Source organism: Rhipicephalus sanguineus, chromosome 4 (assembly GCF_013339695.2).
Source record: "Rhipicephalus sanguineus isolate Rsan-2018 chromosome 4, BIME_Rsan_1.4, whole genome shotgun sequence".
In the NCBI taxonomy this organism is placed as follows: domain Eukaryota; kingdom Metazoa; phylum Arthropoda; class Arachnida; order Ixodida; family Ixodidae; genus Rhipicephalus; species Rhipicephalus sanguineus.
Genome location: NC_051179.1, coordinates 171,300,248 through 171,320,227, shown reverse-complemented (window position 1 = coordinate 171,320,227; position 19,980 = coordinate 171,300,248). Strand labels below are relative to the sequence as shown.

General features: G+C 45.8%; 1 protein-coding gene across 1 annotated transcript in view; it reads left to right on the top strand.

Annotated features, from left to right (window-relative positions):
- Positions 1-13,323: 13,323 nt before the first annotated feature.
- The window catches only part of LOC119390896 (uncharacterized), a gene marked incomplete at its 3' end in the record, with an annotated part of 40,827 nt that continues 34,170 nt past the window's right edge, over positions 13,324-19,980 (top strand). Inside the window, 1 exon segment of the mRNA XM_037658604.2 lies at positions 13,324-13,527. Within this exon segment, the coding sequence (XP_037514532.1) occupies positions 13,479-13,527 (49 nt within the window).

Below are 19,980 nucleotides of genomic sequence, written 5' to 3'. Positions count from 1 at the left end.
TACCAAACACGCACACGTGTGATCGTGCTGTCATGAAAAGTTTATTCTCGACATCTTCGACCAAATGTAATGAACACTCACACTATTCTCGCTCAGCACGCTGCACGTTACTCTGTAAAAAGCAGAATTTTTGTGAGGCGCACCTACACACTCTGCGCAAGTGAACATTTCGCAACACATCCGTTCAACGCAACATAAATACGCATCACTCTTATTGTTATAGAATGAGGACTTTAGGTACCCAAGCCGACGTCGTTGAAACGTGTGAAAGAGTGTGAAAACCTCAGAAAAGCAATCAATGTACCGAGAACAATGACTATGATATATTTATCATAGGCGCAAGGAGGCAGCGTTACAGAAAAAGCTGAGTTCAAGTCGCAATAACCTTCGGAAGGGTTTTCACTATATCTGACTTCAAAGGTGATATTTATTTTCGAAATCATAAGTTCTTTTAAGAAGGCTGAATGCTTGCAGTGTACCGTTTTGGCAACAACACTAGGGCTTGGTTTCATGATGGGACGATTATTCCCGGCACTTCAGTGTCATTAATGGGAGGAGTAGGTCTCAGCGTTTTTACGAGGATTGAAATCTGGGCGAGTGATTTAATTGGCATATCATATCACTTCTGTGAGTGCGTCTTCTCTGAATACGTACCGCCGTGCCCTTTGGTGGGCGCTGAAAAACGTTTTTTTACGTTTTTTTAGGATATTACAAAAAGTTGCCCACCCTTGGAAGAGGTTCATCTTATCATGGCAGCCAGACAGTACTGTGGTGAGTGCAGCCGATAAGTTAAGATGTAGTCCCAGTCAAAGCGAAAAATCGCCCCTTCACTTTTCCTCAATGTCCTCATGAGAAGAACGTGTTGCTGGGCAAGTTGGTGTATGCTAAAAGACATTTCCGCTACGCAGCTAAGTAGCTACCTAGATGATTTCAGCAACGCAGCTAGGCCGTGTAGCTGAAATCAGCGCGGTAGGTTCACCAGCTGCGCAGCACAGTGGTGGTGGTGGTGGTAGAAAACATCTTCATTTCAGAAAATTAACTAGAGAGTGGCTGCGTGACGCTATGGCGTCTGAGACTGGCCAGACCCTATTCCGGGACGCGAATGGAACTGGCCGCTGCCCGAGCGCGCGTCCAAGGAGCGTTGCGCATTCAAGGTGGAGCAGTCGAGCAGGTACTCCTCCCAAGCCTCTCTAGTTGGGGTGGGGAAGGGGGGTGAGAAAGGAAAGGGGCTGAGGTGCACGAGGCTACGACGTGATAGGTGTTGGCAAGGACCTGGTAGCCCAAGCAGGTGCCATTGATTTCTGGCAAAAAGTGCCTGGCGACTGCTGGAGCGCCTTAGTAAACGTCTTAGTGAACACTTCTTTTACGTGTGTACAATTGGGTTGTGTGAGTGTCTGTTGTGAACTCTCCTGTTCAGTGGACATCCGCTTGTACAGCTACGACTGAGTGCATGAGTGTTAGTCAACGTGCCTACATTTGTACATATTTGTGATTGTCCACTACATTACGCCGAAAAATGTTACATAGGAGGAGTGGCCGACGCCGCACAGAGGCAACAACATCTCCCTAAATGCGTTTTATAAAGAAGAGAGGGGAGCAAAGAGGCTCACCATGCAACGGCTTGATTTCGTGATCGTGATATAACTGTCTGCGACAGTAGTATTGCGAGTTTTCTGCTAAAAGAAAATTATACATGGCTTAACGTCAAAACGGCCGAAGATATACGTCATATTTTCTCCTCCGGTCTTGGATGATCGACCGTCATTTGAATAACGTTTTATACCTTCTAATGTTTAGACAACGCGGCACCCAGCGTACAGTGACCGCCTGAGTCGGTCACTCGTTACGTACTAACTCTGCTACTGAAAGAACACACCTGAACATGTTGCCTATTAAGAAACTAGAGGGGGTAACATTGATGAAAGATTATTCGATTGATCAATAAAAGTAGCCCTCAAAACGATCAATCTTAATGGATTTCCACATTTCCCTTAATCGATTTATTCGTTAAAGCCTTGTCGGTAATGCTTTACAGTGACAGCAGTGACGGGAAAATCCTGAAACCGCATTAGGATGCACAGCAAGAAAAGCGATTGTGATGCTGCAGCAAGTTCATAGCAAGAGAATTCTAGCAACTGCATAGAGTTGATTGATTTTTGGAATCTCGAGAAACCAAATAACAGGATGGATAGAAAACAGGCAACGCATTTAAACAACTCGAATTTTTACGAAGAAAACTAGCGACGGCTTCCCCTCGCTGAATTTAACTGCTCATAGAACACTCGTGAGGTCTCCTTTGGATTAAGGCAGCATAGTATGGAACCCACATCTAAAGTATTTAATCCTCGAGTTAGAAAATATCTAAAGCAGGGCCCTCAGGTTCATACACACAAAATATCCAGGCGTCACACCGTACCTGCGCTTCGCACCCAAGCAGCTACGCTTGCTTGTCGGAAGAAGATAGCTTGTTTTAAAATTCTTTCAATCGTTTATCACGACTTCACAATGTTAACAAGTCCGACCACTTGGGTCCGCCCGGACATCGTTTCGGTAGAACTAACCATGCTAAATGTATTAGCCACTTTTTTTGAACTGTAACACACTGAAATACTCGTTTTTTTCGTTAAAAGTACAGCTATAGGATTCGCTTTAAACTGATATTGTTTGTTCACAAACTGTGTCCGCATTTGTATCGGCACTCGAGTTGCACCTGGAGTCTTTACGGGAACGATGAATACGTTGTTCTGTAGTACGCCATAAAACTTTGCGTACGCGCACCATCTGCGCATTCTTCCTTTCTTTTTCTGTATCTGCCGTTTTTCTTTTTTTTATTGTATGCTTACTTGCATGTACATGTTACTGAGTGTTGCCGATATTGTTTTCTATTTTGTACAGCCGATCCACTCTTCGTTTATTTGCATTTTAGATGCGAAGCAGCTTTTCCTCGGGGCTGTGTCGAGCGGTGGTTGTGGCGTCGGCGCTCCACTGCGCATGCGCCTACTCTCTCTCCCACTCTCCTCCTTTACGCAGGTGTTCGGTTGCCTTGTCTCCTCTCCTCCCCCGCGCTGCAGCCGCTCGCAGCCTCTCCTCCCACGTGATGCAGCCGCGCCGCAGCCAAATACAGCCTGTATCCCACTCGCTCCTCTCCCTCCCCCATTTCATGCGTATATAAGCGCGTGCGCTCGGTTGTCGCTTCGCTCCCGTTCAGATCAGTTGTAACGTAAACGTCGGCGCCACTCATTCACTCGGCGCTAACGGAAAGCAACGCACAAACACAACGTAGTCATAACACAAACACTAAATACAAACCTCACGCGCTGACGGAAACGCCGAGTGAACGTGCGCCCCCATTGCTGCTTCGCATCCCCTCATGGTTTCCTTGAGTGGGAGATGGTTTAATTCTGTGTTGTATTAAATCGTTTTAACGCGATATATTGTCAAAGAGCTCGTTTCTGGTGGCTGAAAATTGTGGTGTCGGAAAATGCTTTTTTGTACAATAGGACAATCTCAGTAAGAAACCCGGAACTGGAATCGACCGTCCTTCATAGAGGCAGAAATGAACTCGCACACCGCTGACCTCCATCGCTTAGGGCGTTCGTCTCCGAGCCCTCGAAGCCTTCAAGCCCACGCAGGAGACGGCCCTTTCCCATGGAGGCAGCAGTGCACTTGCCCGTTTAACTCCGGCCTACTGGCTACCACATACATCCGCTCTCCCCATTCGCAGACTGGGGAGAGCGGATGGAGAAGGTAGCCTCCAACCGCTTTCCCCGTTCTGCGCTCTCCCCAGTCTCCGCTCTCCCTAGTCTGGGTGGTAGCCAGTGGGCTCTCCCCGGCCCACTGACTACCACCCCCATCCGCAGACGCCCAGCGCGCGCTTTTTAAGGTTGTATCACGGCTATTGTTTACTATACCTGGACATCCCCATAGTATATGCTCTGAGGTGGCTCTTGAGTCGGAATCTGTGCACTTGTCTGTCTTGTATAAATCTGGGCGTATTTTGTGCATGATAGCTGGGCTCGGGTAGGATCGGGTTTGTAACTGCCACTATTTGACAGACTGTTTCTTGACTAATTTCGCGGGAGGTGGTGAGAATGTACGCCTCTGCAATCTATGGTGTACTGTAATTTCGTGAAATGCGGTCACTCTATCTTCCCACTCCCACTCGTCGGTATTCCCTGAGGCGGGACTAACCGATGCTGGGTCTGTAAGCCCTCGAGCCATGAGTTGCGCCGCCACATTGCTACCTTTTGATGTGTGTGAGCGGGCGTCCGTAATAGATGGACACTTTTGAAAACGATAGTCTTTCTTGGGATACTTAAACGGAGAAATTTTGGTCTGTCCTTCTGTTTGTCGGCACGTCCCTCGATTCAGCCACTCGGCCAAAGTTTAACCACTTGCCCAAGGGCCGGCCATCTTGAACGGCTGACTAGGTTCGTATTTGTGTACATTGTCGATCAAAAAGCAAACATTACGCATATCTCAGGCGCAACATCACTAGGTAAGTATTAGGTGGTGTGTTCCTTTATTAGAAAATGCATACATACGTAATTCTAAAGACCCTAGTTTCTTAAGCTGCGCTGAAAATGCGACTGCGCTGAAACTTGCCTTCCTCTGTGCCCTCTGCACGAGCTCATTGTTGTGTTTCTCTTTCGGTTCTGTATTGCACTGTACGAATTACATGGGGCGCCGCTCTGGCATTCCTGTTTTACCCAGGCGACGTGTAAATAAAAGAGTGTGGGGAGAGTACTCATTGAGTGCAGACGTTTTTTCTGCTTCAGCGCTTCGCGCCAAACCGCGTGTTCGGTCTGGCTGGAGTCCCCGCTGCTCGCGTTGGTCACCGCCGGTCTTCGCCTGCTGCTGCGCCGGGACTACCAGCCCGCAACACAGCACTCATGTTTCCCGACGTATTTCCAGATGGCGTCCATATCTCATGCAGCGCCTCTTCTATCGTCTTTAGGCGACATTTGCAGCAAAGCACGCAATACGCGGCCAATTTTTTTCTTGATTATTACCGAGTTTTGGAATCTGTAATGCCTCTGGGGAGATTCGGCCGTTTTCGAAGTTTCGTATCGCCGTCTGCGAATCACTGATGATGACGTCGGCTTGCGTTTGTGATATGGCTAATGCGATTGCTGTTTCATCTGTGGTTTCTACGCGTAGCGTACTGACGGGAACGCTCGTTACACATTTTCCCTCACAATTTATCACAACGGCTGTGTAGGTGCCCTTGTTTCTGTATGTAGCTGCATCTACGAATTTTCTCCTACGAAAGTCCATCCTGTTACCAAATTTCTTTTGTATGTCGCGTGCTCTGCTTTCCCGTATGCCCTGGTGGTGGGCTGGATATACGAAGTGCGGTTATCTTGGGTATACGAAGCGCGGTTATCACGCCTCTAATATATCTGGGCATATCTACTTTCACGCCATATTATGTGATAAGTAATACCTAGCCGATCCAATATTTGCTTGCCTGTTTTAGTTTCGGACAGGCGTTCGTATTATGCGATACCCTCTGCCTCGATTAGCTCATCCAGTGTATTCTGAAGACCTAGCTGCAGTAGACTATCGTTACTAGTGCTGATAGAGAGTCCAATTGCTTGCTTGCAGATTTTCCTGATTAAAACAGCCTAATTCGTATCTTTCTGACGAGTGCCAGCGTAGGTACGATGCTACGTACACTATACTGCTTATTACAATCGCTTGGAATAGGCTAAGCCTTCTTTCATCCCGTTGGCTATGCGTTTAAGTAGCCGCATGATTTTAAACGTTACATCGTCTAATTTGCGTATGGTCCCTTCATTGTGGCCGTTAATTTCAATAATGAGTCACAGCACTCTAATCCTGTTCATCTTGGGTATGGGTTTACCATCCGCCTTAGTGACGTGAATTTCCAGGCTGTTCTTTTCCTCGTAATTGCGTGGTTTTCGGCCACCTCGTGATGGTTTATAATTATGGAGCTTAGATTTCTCTGCCGAACACACGTGCCCGGTTGCTGATAAGAATTGTTCCGAAATCGTGCGTTGTAATGTGTTTTAAACTTGTCCTCACCCATAGGGTAATATCATCAACATTGATGGTATGATGGAGGCCGTCGAATTCCTGTAGCTCTGCTGGTAAACCCATCACAGCGAGATTCAACAGCATCGAAGAGATTACTGATTCTTGGGGCGTTCCTGCACTTCCGCACTGTAGTTCCTCGGACTTAGTGTCCCCTATCCTTATACGTGGTTTTTGGTTAGTGGACCTCGACGGAATTTACCAAGGCCCGTCTACACAACGTGGACGCGAATCTACAGCTCCGTCTTCCATCTGGAATGACTGGAGCTGAGGAGACTCTCCTGTGCCACCTGTCGCTCGGGGTGGCTTTCACGAAGGCCTACTCATTTCGAATTGGAATGCCCAGCAGCCCGACATGTGATAACTGTAGCTGCGAGGAGACAATCGCCCATCATCTCTGTGAGTGCCCTCGCTTCAGTGCACGAAGAGAAGAACTGTCCAAAGTGTTTGATAGACGTGACAATCGTCCACTGTCGGAGAAAAAGATCTTAGGACACTGGCCGAGACAGTCCTCGGCAGGGAAAGATTTGAAAGCATTGTTGCGCTTTCTGCGCACAACTAGTCTCATAGACAGACCTTAAGCAGTGTCGTTTATCGTATTATTGCTATTTTTTCTTATTTTTTGTTACATCTCTTTTCTATCATCTTTCACTCCCCCTTCCCCTTTCTCCAGCACAGGGTAGCCAGCCGGTCTGAGAACTGGCTAACCTCCCTGTCCTTCCGTTTTTGTTCGCCTCCTCCTCCTCGGTTAGTTTGGAAGTCTCGAATATAGGTGTATAGTCGCTGGCCTTAGTCTGGTCTTAGAATAGCTTTCGTGTTTCGACTTGTGTTATCTATGCATTCATGTTCAACTTGGAGCATTGCATCTTGCGTCGACAACTCTCCCCGGAATGCCAACATAGTTGGCGGAAGAACGTCGTTGTCCTCGAGATAGTTGGTTAGTCTTGTTAGGACAACGTGTTTCATGAGTTTTCCCACACAGGAAGTGAGCGATATGGATCTCACATTTTCCAACTGCAGCCGCTTGCCTGCTTTAGGTATTAGACTAAACTGAGCCGTTTTCCGTTGTGGTATTGTGTCTGATTCCCAGCAGTCGTTAGTGTACTTGCTAACTTCTTCTAGAGAAGCATATTCGAGATTTCGGATCATCTTTTTTGTTAAACCGTCTAGACCTGGCGCCGATTTGGTATTAACCTTTTGTAAAACTGCTCAAAACTCCGATTCACTGATCTCTGCGTCTAGTTGTGCGTTTTTGGTGCCTGTGTAATTTGGGTGTATTGCTGGATTATCCCGAGATAAATACCGTACGGCTACCTCATCAATAAAAGCTTCTCCGGTGTTTTCATATGCGTGTAATAATTAATGTTTTGTCTGTAGGTCGTTTTAGTGTCCTCGGGACTCAAAACGTACCTGAGAATGTTCCAGTTTCTCATTAGCCCTAACAGTTTATCCATAAGCGTGCATGCTTCCTCCTATTGTTTTTTCGAGATCTGTTGTGCGCATATTTCTATATCTCTGTTAAGCCGAGCTAGCCTTCATCGGAGCGTCCTGTTGAATCTCTGGGTTTTCTATCTACTCAGGAGACGTTCTTTGGCTTCCCACATATGTAGGATCCTATTGTTTACCTGTTCCATTTGCGCTTCCTTGGGTATGACTTGTGCTGCTAAGCTAACATCTTGTGTAACATCTTGTGCTGCGTGCTCCAGTCTACTATATCTGAGATGGTATTATCCTTTTTTTTTGCGAACTTGTGTGAGTTTGTCCCGGTCTACAATATTACGCTGCTTGGCCTTAGACTTGTGTGGCCCTGCTTTTATAGTGATTCCAGGATACTGTGATCGCTGCCTAGATCATTTAGCGTATGGAGCCATTTTGCATCCGTAATGTTCTTGGTAAAGGTGAGATCTGGCGTAGTATCCACACTAACACTAGACCCTCGAGTTAAAGTATGTGATGAGAGTAAGGCCCTGTTGTTGTGCATCTACCTGTTTATCTTTAGGGTTTCGAAGTATAACCAAGGCTCTTCCATTCGCGATAGAGAGGGTCGTGAAGAGAAGTGATTGGAAATTGGGATGTCTATTTCTTGGGTTGCTGTAAACACTAAGGATAAATAAGCTTTGATTATTTGTGTATATCCGCAATACCTCTGTTCAAACATCGGCCAAAGCGGCCGATGTTTGAACGACCGCTTACGGGAGCACGCGTATTCGCTTAACGGATGAGTGCCCAGTCATGTAGCCCAGCAATGCAAAGCATGTGGTTGTCAGCCATGTCTTGAGTGTTGCACCGCTTTGGAATCGTACAGCCAGCAAAGAACACGTGATTTATGAAGCACACCATATCCATGCACACGGAAATGCTTGCGTCAGTGTTCCGTCAAATTATCTACATAAATGTGAAATAAATTACTTGTCCAAAACGTGACAGCCTGTTTTGCCGACGCATCTGATATGATGACTTCTTAACTTCTTTGCGCATTGCGCAGTAAAGGCACGTTCACACCAAGCGCGGATCCGGAAAGCGGAGAGGCGGATCTGGAAATCGGATGCGGATTATCCGCAAAAGCGGAAAACCCGCGGCAGCTTGCCCAGATCGCTCCCGGACCGACTTTCTCCGCGCGGAAAAGTTGGTCGCTTTGACCACAGCCAATCAGGGCCCGAGAAGCGCGCGCGCCGTATTGCGTAGTGCCACAAGATGGCAACACATCCGCCGTGGATTGGTGGATTGCTCCATCCCCGCGGCGGAGAGGGCAGAAGGCAGTGCGGTCGGTCTGAACAGCCGCGCGGCCTCGCTGGCTCTCCGCCTTGAAAATCCGCTGGACCGCTTGCGTGCTCCGCGTTCGGTGTGAATGTGCCTCATACCACTGGACGTTAGTTCAGCGCTTGTGCCTGTCGTCCTTCTCAGTCCCGTGTTTTGCCCTGTTTGCTCACGTCTTAATCATGTACCAACCAGCCCAGTTAAGCGCACTCTACTCTATGAGCCTTTGGCTTACAGGGTTATTAAATAAATAAATAAAAAGGCACATCTTGAACTAGTGGCGCAAGAATAGAAACGACAGCGATGCTAGTGTTCGACCTAGCTTTTTCAAAGTTTTTGCTAGTGATGCCACGCTTCTGCAAGAGAGCTAAGCTTTCACTCACGTTTCACTTTTTAGCGCACAAGTTAACAAGGACGAAAAGCGACGTGGACAGCGCTGTGTCTAAAAAGTGAAACACGAGAATCTGTTGCGGCGCCTGTTCGTACATACCTGAAGAAACGAAAAAACTAGCTTACGAATGCGTACACAAGAAGGGAAGTGAAGAACGTTATGTGTGATAGTTTCATTAAACATGTTGCTATCCAGCGACTGTGTGTCGTCTTCTCTTCTTGTGTACGCGTCCGTAAGCTGATTTTTTCGTTTCTTCAAGTGAAACATGAATTACCATCATGCTCAAGCATACACTTTTCGCTCACGTTTCACGTTCCGCGCCGCTACAGTAACGTGAACCGAGGTATCCTCCCGGTCGCATTAATGGCGCCGGAATTGACTGGCATTGTTTGATAAAAAGAGCAGTTGCTCTCGAAAATGCATGTGGGAAAGCTACCTTCGTGAGGTAATGCCACCTTCTTGGGACGTTTCGCTCTACACGATGTTCCATGCGTGAAGTGTCCCGGCTATTCGTTTATTTGATGTACACGTAGATTTTCCTTTAAATTAATGGCAACGCAAGGTCGTGTTCGAAAATACTTCAATAAAAGGGATAAATTGATTTTCGTGCGTCCGATTAGGGTGTTCGGCAATACCTGGCACTTATGGCAGATATTCAACAACAGCTTTTTGAAAGTATACTGTGTCAATTTTAGTGAATTGCCTCTGCCTAATATAACCTAGCTCTTCAAGATCTTGGAAAGCTGCTAAATGAAATGCTTGAATGAAGAGTTCAGCCCAAATAGCGCGAAGAGTTATTATGCAGCTCAAGCTAGACACTTACAGTACGCTCATCATAACTGATTTTCCTTTTCCTTTACCCCTTTTGTACATTTTTCCTCAAATAAGCAGACCTTACTACTACTACTGCTACTTAAAAGAGTTTGACGCCTGGCTCCGTACACCTACACTGTTATGTGAGGCCGGACCACGGTGTTAGAAGTACAGGTGGAACGACGCAGCACCGGCGCCGTGCGCTCGCTGCGTCGAACTTCGGTTCCTCCGCGCCGTCACGCCGCGAGATGGCAGGAGCAGTCAAGAGGCTCACAGCGGCGCGCGCCGGCCTCTCTTCCGACCAAGCCACGGTGACGAAGCAGTTGTCGCCACATTGCTTCCTCGTTTAATTCTTTTTGTGCGATGGCAGGTCATGCTATTCGAGTGAGAAAGCCGTGAAATGGGCAAAAAGTGTTTTGTGCCGCGGTGCAACTCTGTGTACAAGACCTGCACTGAAAAGTCGATTTTTCTGCACCCCGAGATGCGGAACGCCTGAATGTTTGGCGCCATGCGATTCCGCGCAAGGACCGCGTGCTGCAGTCGACTGATTACGTGTGCGAGAAGCACTTCGAGCCGAGGTACATAACGAAGACGTGGGAAGCAGTGTACAAAGGGCACGTTCTTGTGAGCACATCACGAAAGGCGGCTCTGGCTAATGACGCCGTGCCGACGAAGTATTGAGTTCGTTTTGAGTTCATCGTCTTGAGTTCATCCACGCCGTGAGTTGGCCCGTTTTTTTTTAACACCTACGTGCGTTTGCAGTCTTTCTCTCTCTGTGCGAAAGCTACGCTTGTTAACAATGAGAATATATTGGGTTTTACGTGCTGAAACCACGTTATGATTATGAGGGACGCCGTAGCAGAGCTCCACAAATTTCGGCAATGTGGTGTTATTTAACATGCACTGACATCGTAGAGTACACGGGTCTCTAGCACGCCGCCTCCATCAAAATGCGACCGCCGCGGCTGGGATCGAACTAGGGAACTTCGGTCAGCAGCCGAGTACCGCAACCGGTGTACCATCGCGGTTGACTGGCTACGCTCGTAAAGACTCCGCACACCGCGATCGACGTGTTCCTTGAAAGACGAAGTAGTAACGCTGTCTTCGGGTGACTATGCGAGACATAAACAGTGAAATATATTCCTCAGTTGGCAACAGAGAAGAATCGGAAACATATATCCACCATTCATAATGTCTCCCCTTCTCGCAGTGCCAAACCAGGATGCTTTTTCATATCCTTCGTCGGTGCCTCAAACTTAGCTGCTGGCATTCGCTAAAATTCAGTATTTTATGCACGACCAGCTAAACAGTCGTATTCGTGACACATTTTTTTATCTGCGATCAACGACCGCAAATTACTCCGAATGTTCGCGACAGCAAAGACACTGTGCATTTTCTGTTGTAATACTACGGCTAATGCGGTATTTTTTCTAACTATCTAAACTATACTTCTACAAATAGAACTAATTTTTGTCATATTTCAGCGTGACGTCACTGTCATATCTTTAATTGTCCGAATGAGGAAAGCATATGTTGAATTTGCCACCGCCAACCTTCGCGGTGGCAAATTCAACATATTCAACAGGTAGCGGCTGTATCGTCCAAATTTCGATTTATTCGAAGCTTTTTTATTTATTTATTTTATTTATTTTTATTTTTTATTTATTTATTTATTTTTGCGCTCGTTATAGCGCGAACGCACAGTTTTTTTATTCATTTCGAGGGGCGGTCGCGGCTCCGAAGCGACCACGCCTGATACCGCTCTTGAGCCACCAGTAGTGTAGCGCCATCTAGGGCCCTGTGAACAAGACGCCACAAACCGCGGACAAAAGTTCGCCGCTTCCGGAGGCGCCGTCGGTCCACCTATAATACTTCTAACACCGTGGGCCGGACTTCTCGAGGAAGGGGCATAGGGTTCAGGGTCATCCTCCCGTGCGCAGGACGGGCTGCGAGACTAGTGCGGCCGATTGATTTTCTGTTTCATTCCCTCCTTTTGCATATATTTACTCATATATGCCGCAACATGGCACTCACGACACTGCCACCCCAATTGGCGTTGTCCTATTACGACGCTTGTACAAGGTTTTTTTCGAAACAGTTTGGAGCACTGGCGTGGCTCTGAGGTAGAATACTTGACTATCATGCGGAGTGCCTGGGTTTGACTCCAGCTCGAGCCGTAATTCTTATTCATTGTTTGCATCTGTATACTTCACGCATCGACAACACCACCGACACCGGCACCGCATTTTTTGTGACACGGACTCATTCACACTGTAGGGATAAGATTTCCAAATTGAGGGCTAATATAAACTGAAAATCGCCTGTGACGCATACCCGCACAGCGTTGGCCGCGCTATGCGGTTATTTGCCGCACGTTACTGCTGGAAAGGAATCCACAGGGAAGCCACACTAGTCATGTCATGACCTGCGAATCGCGTTCGTCATACAGCCACGCCCTCCTATCAAAGGAGACGACAACGAGAGCGCCAAGAAGTAGGCGGCTAGATAGATAGATAGATAGATAGATAGATAGATAGATAGATAGATAGATAGATAGATAGATAGATAGATAGATAGATAGATAGATAGATAGATAGATAGATAGATAGATAGATAGATAGATAGATAGATAGATAGATAGATAGATAGATAGATAGATAGAAACGGTGAATGTGCCTTTGGTTCGCTAAGAAATGCTTCGCATTTATTATTATAGTTCAGTTACTTGATACAGGAAGCTCTGAGCTGAACAACGAGGTGAATACGCAGTTATTAATATTCCGTGAAGATACATCTGTTGCATTTTGAAGTCTGTTGCGCTGTTTCTTTTACTAATGGTGCAAAAGACGCTTCGTACGACTTACCTTGACGAATTGAGAGCTTCATATCAAGAACGATCATATTCGTCATTACAACGTACACAGCTCGCAGAAATTACACTGCTCGTAGATCGCTTGTTGCAGAGCACTTAGCTGTAGATATCCAAGTTTTTTTCTCGATCTAATGGTGGGTAGTGGCAACATTTAAATCCGCAATTCAAACTTGCCGGTGAACACGCAAATTGTCCTGGCCTTGCTGGACGCCTTACTCAGATACAGAGCATATGCTTAGGGGCTTGCAAATCGGAAGCTCGTGTCGTTGTTTTTGCAGCTCAGGAGCCGAGCCAGAGTTCTTTAGTTTTGAAGAAGCCGTGGTCAAAAAGTTCTGCGTAGATTCATGAACTGCAATGTTACAATAGGCAGCGATGATCGATATCCAGATGTGCCGAAACAATGCACAACTTCTGCAGCTGTGGAGCTATGACCACCGCACTGGAAGCAACGCCCTATTACTCGCGTTGTGCTCGCGGCACAAGAGCGTCATATCTAATCGCGACATTGAACAGTCAAGATTTGTTCACGTTTCATTGTTCGCCTTCGATCACTTATGAGAAATTTCAACAAAAGCCAGCGGCAATAGCATGCGCGCTCTTTCAATTTGGACACTCCTGGTGGTGTTTGCCACGCATGGTAAGTGGGCTGGACTAATTTATTTATTATTATTACCCCATTGCTCATGCGTATTGGGATTAATGTTCAGAGTTGCCATCTTTACCGCGAGACGTGTTACAACGCCAGCAATATTGATGCCATGGCTTAGTTAGAATGGACAGCCAGGGTGAATTCGATCAGGAAACCACGGGGCCGCAGTCACCGTGTCGTTAATGTTTTTAGAATACATATACACCACCGAGTAGTGCCGTATCCTTTTGTAATTATTAAGCGTGTAGAGAAATCTCAACGTCCGTCTGTTTGCGCCATCGATCTTAAGCGGAAGCTGGCTGGCGTGGGTTAGTACCACCACACCAGATGTACTAAGCAGTAGCAGCATGGTAGCTGACGTTGTGTGTGCAGCCGCAACGTACATGTCTAATTCATGAGGACCCACGTCTCCTGGACAATATGAAGCGCGGCCGCTCGTAAGGTGGATTACAATATTTCTTGTTGGGCGAGTTGGAACAAATCAGTCGTAATGGTATTTAGCGCAAACACTAGACAACAGACAAAGGAGAGGAAGTAGACGCGGTTTATGTCCTCTCCTCTCCTTTGTTTGTTGTCTAGTGTTTCTGCTAAATACCATTATGACTGTATTACAATACTTACTACACTTCAGCAACCATGGCCAGCTCGTTATATAGCCTCAGCCGCGTGCTTGCCTCGTATACGGGCTTGTGCACAGCTCGAATATTACGTCAAATTTGGTGATGATAACGAATATCAGACTATTGCTGCTCAATACAGTGCACGAAACAAATTCTATTCAAACAGCAGAGCAAGATGTAGAGCCAGATGTGCATTGGTTGGGCTTTCATTATGTATGCAGGCGCAAAGATACTGCACGTTTTCGGTGCAGGGATATGCCGTTATTGTGTCTGCTATACATACATATTTTTCCAGTGAGACAATTACCGATATTCAGAATAGAATTGTGGGCACTTTATGATCACGATATTTGAAATAAAATTATTGTATACCGCTTCTATACTTGTTTGCCGACCACTCGCGGCCATTGTGCTACGAGAGAAAGAAAGGGATTGGACACATGTTCCGCCCAAAAGCGAAGGCGGTTTCGAAGCTTCTTTTCCAAGGTGCCACAATGGTTTAGTCGGCTTGTTGCTGTGAAGTTAAAATGTAAGGAAAGGCGAATTCAATTTCAGCGATGCCGTTCAATGTTAAGGAAATAGAAACAATTTATTTGCATGAAGGAGCTTCCCGTCTGCTTAAAATTTATTGAGAATGTCGCTGTGTCCATTGTAATTTATAGCTTCAATCCTGCTGTACTACAAAAAATGGAAAGCAGGCTTACTGTAGATATGGGCCCGGGAAAAAAACGTTGATACACGGTAACTTTCGTCATCGCAGGCTACAGAATAATCGATCGGTGCATCTCACGAACGTCGAAATTGTGCATACTGACACCTCTGATGGAGTGATTTCCTACTGTAGGCTTGCGGCCGATGGAGGAATAACCCGTACAAAAATGAATTCAGACAGTCTCTAGATTTTCTAAAACCATTTCTAGAGAGTCTGTACACTGCCTACATACATTTTTGTAAGGGAAGAGTGGTACAGCCGCTGACGCCAATGCGGTAGTTCCGCTGAGCACATGGAGTGTCTGTGTCATTAGGTCATCACGACCGCAGCTTTATTTTGGCTGACTGAAACAGCACAAACACCATATTTATTTCTAAACGAAAATTAGCGAGCACTATTGTAAGTTAGGAATACAATTGAATTCTGGTGTTATAATCTCTCAGTTTCGACGCTTTGCTGTGTGGTGACGTGCTGCGTGAAGCCATTCAACAGAACGTTCCTCATTCGCCGCCTTTCGCGCGAGCGGAAATATGCAGAATATACTGAAAACGCGGATGGCATAATGGCAGACGCCATAGTCCAGTTGGCAGAGCACCGGGCGCGTAATGCGAGAGTTGTAGCGTTGGTTCCTCGGGACGGCGAGTTGTTTGCATCCCGCACTAATTTATTCTGTCTTGATGTCATAGTTACTACCTATGAACTAAGGACTACACGTCAATCCTTCTATGCACTCTTCAGCTACATTAACATTTTGGTCATTCACCGAACAACGAAACGCTTAAACAGGAAACGATTGATTATCTATCGATTGACTATGGATTAGTATCGTTCAGTCATAGTTCGGCAACCATCGGAATCGATTGAGGCTCAGTCATTTGATCAAACAATGCAAGGATCAATAGGATTTAATTAGATTTATTAGTATATAATGAATAAGATTATTCTAAGAATAATGTAAAATCAATTAGTATAAATAGTATAATCGTCACGTTTTACTTCGTTCCATATCTCTATAACTCTTTCTATACTACCCAATCTCCCCATTTCTCTCCCCCTAACCATCACATACCTCCTCCTAACCCTCACTTCTCTTTCCCACCTCTTGCTTTACAATGCTGTGCACTGCTATGCTGTACTTTACCATCTTGCCTTTTCTTTTTCCTCTCCTTTCCCTCCTCCTCACCCTTACATCAGAGCTCCTCGCCCTCCCTTCCCTTTTTCGTCCCACTCCTAAACAGTAGTGTACAAGGCTATGCTGTGCTTAACCCTCTCCCCTCTTCCTTTCCTTCGTCCTCATCCTCACAATACTCTTCCTCACCGTCACTCCCCTTTGCCACTCCTTTGCTATACTCTACTAGGCATAGCTAAGCTGTGCTAGGACGTGCTTGGCACATATGCATCGTCTGGAATCTTTGATGATTGAAAAAGAAAAAAAAAACAAGCGCACCGACTGGAATGACCCCCGCGTACGCAAGATATTTAGGTCACGGGTATTAGCCTATTTACAAGCTTTGCTCTCCTACCTTCGCTCTTATTGTGAACAATGCTCCCGTTCGGGGCACCGAAACATCATTGCATTGTTTTTCCCTTTGTGGTCGCCGTCCTCGTGTTTCAATGATTCTTCCCGACCAGACTGGTGGCCGCGGAAGCCTTGATTCCATACGCAGTGTCTGTGGCGCACGTAGGTTGGCAAAACGTCTGGAGCTCACTAGGACTCACTCAAGAAATAAATTTAGCGCTTAGGGCGCACTCGGACTCAGGCTCACGAAAATTTTCCCCGACCTGATTCGGCTTGGCTCGGAGTCTCTCTGAAATTTCGCCTTGTGTCGTAGATAGGAAATTATCATCATCATGAACCAGCACGCGCTCAATGACCGCCCAATAAGCATTCTGTACAGATGTTTAACAAGAGACTTAAGCTGAATCGTGCCCACCAGCCCTGCCGTGACCCAGCCTTGCGCGACTTAGTGCAAACTGCGGTAATTTTTTTCCCAACCGGACTCACTCGGACTCAAACTCGCCAAAATATTTCTCACCCGGACTCACTCAGCCTTAGACTCATGGCTCGATCTGGGTATGGGAAAGTCTGGTGACTCGAATCATGATTCCGTTACTGTATAATTAGCGTTTTCGACCAAGGTGTCAGTGCTCCAGAACACCAATACCTCACATAATGCTCTACGTGGCGCCTTTTGATCTCGTATGTTGAAATACGAGTCATCAGTGGTCGCCATTCACTGAGGACATATTCAATAATGGGCACTACTCACGTGAGATATTTTTATCGATAACTTATTGTGAAAGAAGTTGTGGGTGGAAGTGGAGGTGAAGGCACGCCCTCCTGCTCCGTAAGTCACGCCTCTGATCAATAAATACTGAGCTGACGTATCAACGCTAGTGCGTTGAAGTATGTGTATGTAAATACGAGTATAAACGGAAGCCGACATAAGGCTGGCAGTAATGCTGAAAATGAGCATATAGGGCTACAGGTCGGCGAAAAAATGAGGAGCTCACTCAGACTCACTAAGGAAATATACTTCACTTCACCTCCCTTTATTTCTTTAAAGACCCCTTTCGAGGGCTATTACATAAGGAGTGGTGTTTGATAAAATTTGTAGGGTTTTGCGGCTGCATCTAGCCCTGAACCCTGTGACACGAGCGCACATGTGATCGTCGTTGTCTTCTACGCACTCACAGCCGCGGATCGCCCCCATAAATTATACAATGGTGTTTCTAATAGCTTTAGAAAACATAGATGGGCTATTTGTGGCATAAATGGCGTGAGGAAGGCCGTTCCAGTTTTTTGCTGCTCGTATGAAAAAGGAGTCTTGGAATGTAGTGGTCCGGGTGCGTGGTAGTGCGACTTGAAGGGGATGAGCAGTGCGATGAGATGTGCGAAGAGGGCGTGATGTACGGTGGATATGAACATAACTAAAGCATATGAAAAACAGAGAGGGTCGCAACCTGCGAAGAAGGCAAGCATTTCCACACCCAATTCCGCACGTACGCGACTGATGGAGGCTCGTTTGACGGTCAAGACGTGGCAATAGCCACAGAACGGGGACAGAACGGTCTCCAACCCCGTTCTATGGATAGAAGGAATACAAAACGGTCTCCGGACGACCTGGATTGAATCGACACGTAAGCGCTGGGGCAGGAGAATCGAATTAGCCTGCTTTGTGTCTGGCTTATTCCAATCCCGCAGTGATAGTCACCACTGAACGACGCATGGATGAATAGATGCTATGAGTGTCCCCTTTTTAACGGGGCGATGAAAAGTGTGCCACCATGCTCGACAAATCAAAAGCTTTTTTTTTTCTTTCTTTTGATTCTTGGCCCAATGCCTCTACTTCGATTAAATCTGTCTTACTAAGGAGTAAAAAAAACGTAAATTCTCAGCCCAGTTCTCTGCCCTTTACGGCAGAATGTCCTTATTTTTTCAATACTCATTTTCTCCTTTCTCTCTACCTTTCTGCTACCAATACTCTAACCGTCTCGTAGTTATTTCTATCGCGGACGTGCGTGTACAGCTTTCAATTGTTCTCCCTAAAACACAAGACTGCATGTAAACTCGTGCCCAAATATACACCTGGGTGGATATCTCCACATTAAATCAGAACATGCTCCGCCGTTTCCTTAACTTCCCCACAGCGTGTGCATTGTTCTTCTTTACTGAATCTCGCTTTATAACTACGTATTCTAAGGCAACCCGATCTCCCTTCAAACAGTAAAGCGTTTCCCCTTGAATTATTGTGAAATGCCTCCCGTGTTATTTCGTTTTTGCCCTTTCGGTAGCTACTCAGAGCCGGCTTTTTCTCCATAGCTGCCGTCCAGTAAATCCTCGCGCCTCTCTGACCTTTTGCTTGACGCTCTATGTTGCCATATCGCTTACACTAGCAGCGGTATATTTATTAGTGAGCCTCCTAGTTCTTTTTCTCCACTGTGTGTCCACGCTCTTCCTATAAAAATAACGGAACACCTTCTCTGCCCATCTACTCTCCTTCATATTTCACAGCCTCTCTTCGAACCTTATTCTACTCTGAATAAGGTTCGAAGCTTCTGTCTCTTCAAAACCTGCCGATCCGATACACTCTTAACTTTGTAACTCTTACTATCCGTGCACAAAATCATGTTCATCCTTTACTTTGTAACGGATCACTTAGCAAGATACATTGTAACTGTTACATATATAAGGTGCATTGTAACGGTTACAGATATCAGCTACATTGTAACCCTTATAATTGTTGATATTATATATCTTACGCTGTAGCCTTGTATTCTTTTAAATGTAAATGTAACTTATAAAACGGTGTTTTTAAGGGTTACGTCAGCTACTGATATCTTTTAGTTTAGATTGCACTCTATTTACACCGGGTGTTTCAAGAAATCTGCCGAAAATTCTCAAAAATAGCGAAAATGCGATATTTGCTGGCTGCCTTGAGAATTGCTTGCGCTGTAGCGACAGGCATCTTAAGATTGTTAAAGATCCCGTTTAGGAGTGTAATTAAAAATTAAACTAATTACCGCTTTAACTGGTGAAGTTAGGTGGTTGCATCAAAGGGGTGAAATGAGGTTTTACATGCGAAGAACCCATGCCAGCTTTGATATATAGAAAAAGCATCATGTAGTAATTATTGTGTCGTAGTAAAATTCAACCAAATTCAATGAATGCCACCTTTGAAAGCCGTGGAATTCTGTTGAATGTCACTACAACAAAAAAATTGCTAGAGACAGATTTTTCTATACTTCAAAGCTGGGATGGGTTATTTGCATAAAGAACTTCAATTCACCCCTTTGACAGAACCACCCAGCTTCACTTAATAAAAAGCTAAAAATTTAACTTTTTAATTGCAGTCCCAAATGGTCTTTAACCATCTTAAGACGCCTGCCGCTACAGCGCAAGCAATTCTTAAGGCAGCCAGCAAATATCGCATTTCCGCGATTTTTTAGAATTTTCGGCACATTTCTTGAAACACCCGGTATAGCCAACCTTAGAATCACTGTAATGAGGTTTACAATGGTACTGTCCCGTCTGGCAATTGTTCTCACAGAAGGTTGTGATGCCTAAATTGGGAGTCAGATAAAATCACTTCGCCTATATTTCGATGC